The sequence below is a fragment of the Gasterosteus aculeatus genome, chromosome 9 (assembly GCF_964276395.1).
Source record: "Gasterosteus aculeatus chromosome 9, fGasAcu3.hap1.1, whole genome shotgun sequence".
Taxonomy (NCBI): Eukaryota; Metazoa; Chordata; class Actinopteri; order Perciformes; family Gasterosteidae; genus Gasterosteus; species Gasterosteus aculeatus.
The window spans coordinates 2,067,501-2,074,701 of record NC_135696.1 but is presented as its reverse complement, the minus strand read 5'-3'; the positions used below and the strand labels follow the sequence as shown (position 1 = coordinate 2,074,701).

Sequence of the window (7,201 nt, the reverse complement as noted above, 5' to 3'; positions counted from 1 at the left end):
CTGTGCCGCCTTCCTGAGGCCAGATAAATAACGCGTCAGGTGACCGGGGGACACTGCGGCGAGCAATCAAAGTCCCCGCTGCTGTTTGACTGACAGCCAGGTGGAGACCTGCCGCTGCACACCTGGAGGGGGGAGAGACGCAGCGTGCGCGTGTACGCGTGCGTGAAAGAGCAGCCTGGACCGACGCAGTAGCAGATGCGCGCGCTCCGGTCTCTCTCTCTCTCTCTCTCTCTCTCTCTCCCCCCTCCCTCTCTCTCTCATCCACACTCTCTGGAGCAGCGCTTTGACGCACCGCGCACAGTTGGATTATAGTATTGCGCGCTGGTCACTCGCGGGGCTTTTTTTTTGGCCTTTTTTTTTGCGCTGTCTAAACCGTTTCCACCAACCGGCCATTTATACATGAGCGGATCAGTCGACATTACTCCACCGCGGGGGTTCGGTGGTCCGAAACTAAGCGGCACTGACTCCTCTCCGGACGCGTGTTGTGAATTAATAACCACGGCAGCATCACCTGGAGCGCGTCCGTGTGCTTGTGCGCGCACTAAAGTGTGGATCGAGGTGTTTTACCTGGCTGGGGTTCCGCGCATGCACAGCCACTCACGGGCGTAGTAGCGCACACCGGAGGGATTTTAAGGCACCGCATGCCGGGGACATGTGGAAGTTTGCGCCGCTGTAGGCAGCCAGAGAGCCGGTCCGCTGCCTCGTCGACCTCCCCTCTCCCTGCCCGTCCCCGGCCCACAGCCTCCGGGCGCCATCGAAACCTTTCCAAGGAGAGCCACATGTGAATTCACAGCGTGAAATTTGGGAAACACACGTCTGAAAGGGGGCAGGGAGGAGGAGGGGGGGGGGGGGGGGGCAACGAAAAGGGTAGGACAGCAACCCGTCCGCAGAGTTTGGTGAGCTGATTTCGGGGGGGATATCGGTGCTTTGTCTCTCCAACGCCCTTGGCTTTCTCGGTGTGTTTTTTTTTGTGAGTGGGTCTCACGTCGTGGCCCCCCACTTGCTGCAGTGATGGTGGGAGCTCTGTGCCCCGCTGGCCCCGGCCGCTCCCCGGTGACCGCGCGGGGGCTGCTGGTGGCCGTTCTGCTCTCCGTCCTGTGCGCCGAGGCGGACGGACAGCCTTGCCCGACCCAATGCTCGTGCACCGGGACCACGGTGGACTGTCACGGCCAGGGGCTCCGCAACGTGCCGAGGAACATACCCCGAAACACGGAGAGACTGTGAGTACTCAGTGGCGGGGGGGGGGGGGGGCTCGGCTTTGGTTGAAAACAATTTCAATTTCAACACAATGTCTTTTAATAACAAGTGCAATATAAAGTGTGACATTATCCTTCTTATAGACCCACGTTCAAAAGCATCCGCCTCACCTAAAGGTCTTTTATATTCTCATATGTTTTATATATTTATTTTAAACTGGTGTTACACTTGTATTTCTGTTATTTTAACGGCAGCGGGGGGCTTGTCTTTTTTTTTTTAACGTATGGGAATGAACACGTCAATGAGGGTCTGTAGATTCTGCTACATGCACGTGTCATTTTGTCACCATAACTGTAAAAAAAAAAGAAAAGAAAAGAAAAACAACGAGAGACGCGTGGGTCGTAATTGCGTTTTGCTTGGATGGATCGTCGCCGTCCCGCGGCGGTGATGTCGGGACGCGGCGGTGAAATCGGGACGCGGCGCGGCGGGACGCGGCGGTGAAATCGGGACGCGGCGCGGCGGGACGCGGCGGTGAAGTCGGGACGCGGCGCGGCGGGACGCGGCGGTGAAGTCGGGACGCTGCGCGGCGGGACGGGGCGGTGAAGTCGGGTCGCGGCGCCGCGGGACGCCGCACTGTTGCTTTCACATCGCAGCCTCCGCAGAGCCGCGGCAGCTTGTCCGGGGACCCGAGCGAGTTAATCAAAAACGGATTTGGACAAGTGGGCTTTGCGTTAAACAGGCCGGCGTTTCATTAAGCCCGAGCCCCCTTTGGTGGAAGGAGAATGTGCGCGCGGTGCAGCCTGCTTCATCTTCCCCTGACGCTCAAACGACAAATCCACGCAGCAAGTTTAAAAAAGAAAAGCAAAAGCTTCAGTGGCTCACCTGCTCCTCCTTGCTTTTTTTAAATTATTTTTTTTACTAAACATATTTTATCTCATGCAGAACATACTGACGCCCCCCCTCTTTAATCCTTTCTCTCCCCCAGAGATCTAAATGCAAACAACCTCACCAAAATCACCAAGGCGGATTTGGCCGGACTGAGACATCTGCGAGTGCTGTAAGTGTCAACCTGCTTTGTTTCTCTCCTCTTCTGCTTTCCTCACTTTTACAGACGTGAAAGAACAAACAGACCAAAATAAGAATCACCATGCAATTCCAACAACTCCCCCGTCAACAACAACAACAACAACAACAACACAACCGACGGATCCCAATCATATACGGCTCATTCCTTCAGCAGCCGACGCTGCCGCATGCGGCACTGCGTCTACAAGAAGCGGCGACGTTATAGTGTGTGTGTGTGTGTGTGTGTGTGTGTGTGTGCGTGTGTCCAAACAGAATAGCGGCGCACCTGTTAATGCCGTCGCGTTAATCTGCCAGTGGAAGTGTCAGGAGGCGCTTATTTTAACCACCGGGCACAGAGAGGGAAGGAGATAGCGGTCGTTAGGTGAAACCGCGGAGCGAGGAATGCATGCTGGAAGGGGGAGGATGGGGGAGGAAGGGGGGGGGGGGGGGGGGAGTCAAGTAAGAACAAGTTCCGCACCTGGGATGAGTCCAGGATGACGCAGTTATGTGTGTGCGCGCGCGCGCGCGCGTGGTTAAAAGTGAGGCAGGGTTACACATAGTTTGAATTCCTGCAGAGATGATGTCTTCTCTTCGATTGAGCGCGCGTCTGTGCGCGCGTGCCACAGCAGAGCCGCACACAACCATTGGGATTTACATTAGAGCCGCAACAGTCAGTCGTTGGATTTTTGTTATCTATTCATTACAAAGCAATGTATTCATTATTTTAAAGTTATACATTTGCAATGCCCTCTGGGAAGCCGTTTTTAAGTAAATGCGTCCGGGCCTTTTACTTTGAAGGAACATTTCTTGTAATCTAACCATGTTCAAACCATACATACATGTGCAGGCAATGCATGCCGCGGAATTATAGCTTTCTTCCACTGCCTCTATCAAAAAAGTAGTTCAGCTTCTCAAAAGTAAGACAGAACCTCTTCTGCTCATGTATGACAGCCATTGAAGTATTTTGTGGCTTTGGCCTTTGTTAAAACCAGCACTTTGAGGGTGTTACTACCTCAGGCATTGTCAGAGGGGGTTTCCCAGTATATTTTGATATGAAATAAATGGTCGGCAAAGCAACGATGCGAGCTGCATGCGTGGACACCATACGGCCTAAAGGATGCGTGTGTGGCTGCCCGGCCTGGTCAGCGAAGGGCTCCTGGGGGAGTCTGGGTGGCGTAAGTGAACGGGCAGGAACAGCCATGTGGTGAGATTGAGGCTAAATTGGATGATAGACTCCAACTGATGGGCCAGAGTCGATTCTGGGGCTTCCATTGAATGACCGTCTGCTTCTGATTGTCTCTTGCTGTTCATTTTCCATCCCCAGCAATCTATTTTTCCCTCTCTTTTTATTCACACCCGCTGCCACTCGTCTCGTCCCCCCCCGTCTCCTCTCCAAAGTCAATCGTTGGCCTCCCGTGTCCTCTCTCTCTCGCTCTTATCTGTGGCCCCATTTTCTCTTATTCTCTGGCCACCGAAAGGTGTCGTCGCACAAATCACCGCCGCCACCTCGGCCACTCCTCCTTCTCTGCCCGGTGCTGTTTGTCTCACTTGGTCTCTCTCGTGTTTCCTTCCCAGGCAGCTGATGGAGAACAAAATTACCTCGATTGAGAGAGGGGCCTTCGGGGACCTGAAGGAACTGGAGAGACTGTGAGTTACACTTTTGAACCGGAGACGCCGCCGCCGCCGCCGCCGCTGCTCTCTCCTTGAATCCTCATGGACGCTTGTGTGGAAACTGAACATGTGCTGCTTACGTTTTTTTTGTTGAAAAAATGCAGCAGAGAAAGTGCACCGTTCAATTTTTTTTATTTGAATGGAGCTTACGATGTTGCTTCAGACAACATCGTAAGCTGTTCTGGATCATTTCATGCGTTTCTTTCGCCCGTCTGGTTTGCAGACGTGAGTCGCGGAAGTCGCCCACAATGTCTTAATTTCCGTCCTGAAGTTTCAGATTACGCGAATCAGTACTTCGCCGTGTTTGTTTCCAGTATTTGAAGTCCTAGAAGTTGGCACATCGTGTGAGTTTCTGACGTGATCTGATCTAATTCTCGACGGCGGATCGTTAAGGTCATCAAGGCGGCTTGGACCGAGGACCAAAGATTTCACCGTGTCCAACTGGTTTGAGGCCCGGTGGTACTGGCTTTCAAACCGACCTTACACAGGGGCCTAAGTGTGCCACTACAATCTGGCCATTGGGCGCCAAAATAAAAGAGGTCTGTAACTCAGCAGATAATATATTTTGAAGGAAAAATCCACCTCCCAGTATGAACATAGCCTTTTAAAATGCTCTAGGAACCAAGTCCATTTAATCCAGTTATTCTCTTCCCTTTGTCCCTGTGGACAAGAATAAGTCTGGGACACATTGGCCCCTGCAGATGTGCACGATTGCTGCAACATCAGTGTATCTTTTGTCCGAATTCTACACCCGCAAACTAAACAGAGGGCCTCCGACTCCGTATCCGCTTCTCTTCATACAACCAAGGTCTCGACCTGGTGGCGTTCAAGTCTCCGCCCTCCTCCCCCCCATCCGTGTGTCTTCATAAATGCTTTTTCCCATGACGCGCGGCTGCCAGCGCCTGTCTCCGAGAGGGACATTTGGCAATCGAGGGTCACGGGCAGCGGCCGCCTGAACAGCCAAAGGTTCTTATAGCGTCGGCCCGGGGAATCACTGGCATTCAGCATCCGACCCCGAGGCGGTTATGGCATAATTAAGTCTCGCTGGTGTGTGAGGGAGCGAGACAGACGGGGGGGGGGGGGGGGGGGGGGGGGGGACGATGGCGACCCCTGACTGCTGATATGTCCATTGTGTCGACTGTCAACTTTGCTTGATGTGCGAGCGGCTCGCCTACGCGGGTGTTTGTGTGTTACGCGGCTCGACTGCCAGCCAGTGACACGCCGGAATGCAGCAGGCCGTGACCGAGTCGGGGGAGATTCAGAGACACGCCGCTAATTAAAGGCACATCGGAGAGACAAATAAAACACAGTAAACACAGGCATCACCTGAATGCACACAGAGACATCCCCCTGTGCACAAACGCACATGCAGTACGTGATCCAAATGAAGGGGATGTCCATGCTGCTGACGGTGGATTCTCCAGGAGACCGGCTGCCGTCTCGGGCGTGCCGGCTTCTCTCTCGGCTGCCGGCGGGCCGTCATTGTTGACAGAGCGAGCCGCTGGAAGGAATCTGCTGCCCGTGCAACCGGTGCTGCTGGGTCCCGTCCAGCTGAGCGGGTCTGGGGAACTCCTGCCCAGAGCTGCAGACAAAGAGGGCGATATTTCTCCCGCTGCAACGGTCAAACCTCGAGCGCGATCGGCCTGCGTACCAAGAGGTCGTGCACACGTACACGCGCGTGTTACGCAGCAAACGCTGGCAGCAGATAAGGTGTCCGTCCTGGAACCTTCTGACGCCATGTGGCGGTTCCTCCCGGTGACCTTTCGGGGGGGGGGCTTTCAACTGTAATACAGCGTCTCTGGTGTGGCATGTTCACAAACACAAAAGGTGGAGTCGGAGACATCAATGCGCCCCCCACCCCCCACCCCCCTCCCCCCCGCAGACGCCGGACAATAGCACGTCTCTGGAATTTGGAGTCTTGGGGGGCTCATTTCAAAGGCCTCCGTGCTCTGGGGGTCTGGAGGGGGCGCCTGCTGGGCACCGCTGCCCCGGAGCAGAGGGCCCTAAGCTGGCCTGACGGATCCGCAGTGACTGCCCCCCATGGTTGAGGAAAACGGTTCTTCTTCTCAGCCCCCCCCCCCAATTTATTTTTTTGCCACAGGCCCTGGAGAGCTCGGCAGGTCGGGGTCAGGTGTTGGGCAATGGCTCGGGGCCGGTGGGGGGGGGGGATAGGCATGTCACAACACAAACATGCACACGCACAACAATGCGTATGGACACAGTCTTTAATGCGCATTAACTTTGCGCAAGGCTGCTTTGTCAGTACTGATTTTATCCTGACCCCCCCCCCCCCCCCCCCCCCCCTCGCACTTACACCTCATTCAGCCTTTCACCTCTTGTTTTCCACCCATACCCACCCGTCCCGTTCCGTCGCTCCACGGATGTCATACATTCCTCCGTCTCCCTGCAGATGATGGAGAATAGGAACTCTCTGATCCTCTTATCCGCCTCTCACTGGTTCACGGGTCCCCGTCCCCGTTGGAAGCCTGCGAGCTGGCAGCAGCAGCAGCAGCAGCAGCAGCAGCAGCACAGTGGCAGAGAGAAAGGAAAGAGTAATTACAGGCATTGCCTCAGATGATTAGCCTGTAATTGGGTGATGGCACATTCACAGATGAATAACCGTAGAACAGATTACAGGCAGAAAGACGTGTCTGTCAGCGGCCGTCACAAACTACGCGATTAAAGCTCAAACTAAGCGAGCCAGTTGTAATATGCAGATGTGATAATCACAGCAGCGAGGCTGTAGAGCCACATATGGATTCCCAAATAAAGCGCTGGATTAGGGCCAGATTATTAGTCTGTGGTTTTCTGGTTTTACTGAGCTTCACTACTGTTCCCTCTCAAAAGAGGATCCTTTCTGATCGATATTCAGTCCCTGCAGCGGCCACTTTGTCATCTGTCGATAAACTGGTGGACTCTTTAACGCCACCGGATGGGAGTGATTTTTGGATTTCATAGCTGTGTTTCCAGGTGTCTGTCACTAAATAAAATGAGGTTGGAGCGCTGTGACACTTTGGCTGGTTCGTCACCACCAGAGATTCACACTGACTGGTCGGTTTAAAGGGGGGATAGAACGTCTGGGACAGAACTTTGGTTACAGCACTATGAGTGTATGCAAACTTGTAGTACTACACAAGGGTGTGAGCTGTTAGGAGTGTGTGTGTGTGTATTTTATGTTCGTCTGGCTATGCATGTGTGTGTGTGTGTGTGTGTTTACTGTGTGGTTTGCGGCACTCCAGCATCTGTTTATGATTGCAGGGATTATCAC

At 54.0% G+C, this 7,201-nt stretch overlaps 1 protein-coding gene across 13 annotated transcripts in view; it reads left to right on the top strand.

The window, feature by feature from the left end:
• The first annotated feature begins 250 nt into the window (after positions 1-250).
• The window catches only part of slit2 (slit homolog 2 (Drosophila)), a 64,413-nt gene continuing 57,462 nt past the window's right edge, over positions 251-7,201 (top strand). For 10 of the 13 annotated variants that reach the window (XM_078080088.1, XM_078080093.1, XM_078080089.1 and 7 more), the window contains exons 1-3: positions 255-1,220; positions 2,183-2,254; positions 3,838-3,909. In XM_078080088.1, the coding sequence (XP_077936214.1) occupies positions 1,012-1,220; positions 2,183-2,254; positions 3,838-3,909 (353 nt within the window). In that variant the 5' untranslated portion in view covers positions 255-1,011. Of the gene's footprint in view, positions 1,221-2,182; positions 2,255-3,837; positions 3,910-7,201 lie in introns of all 13 variants that reach the window. The other 3 variants (XM_078080091.1, XM_078080090.1, XM_078080097.1) reach the window with 1 other exon arrangement.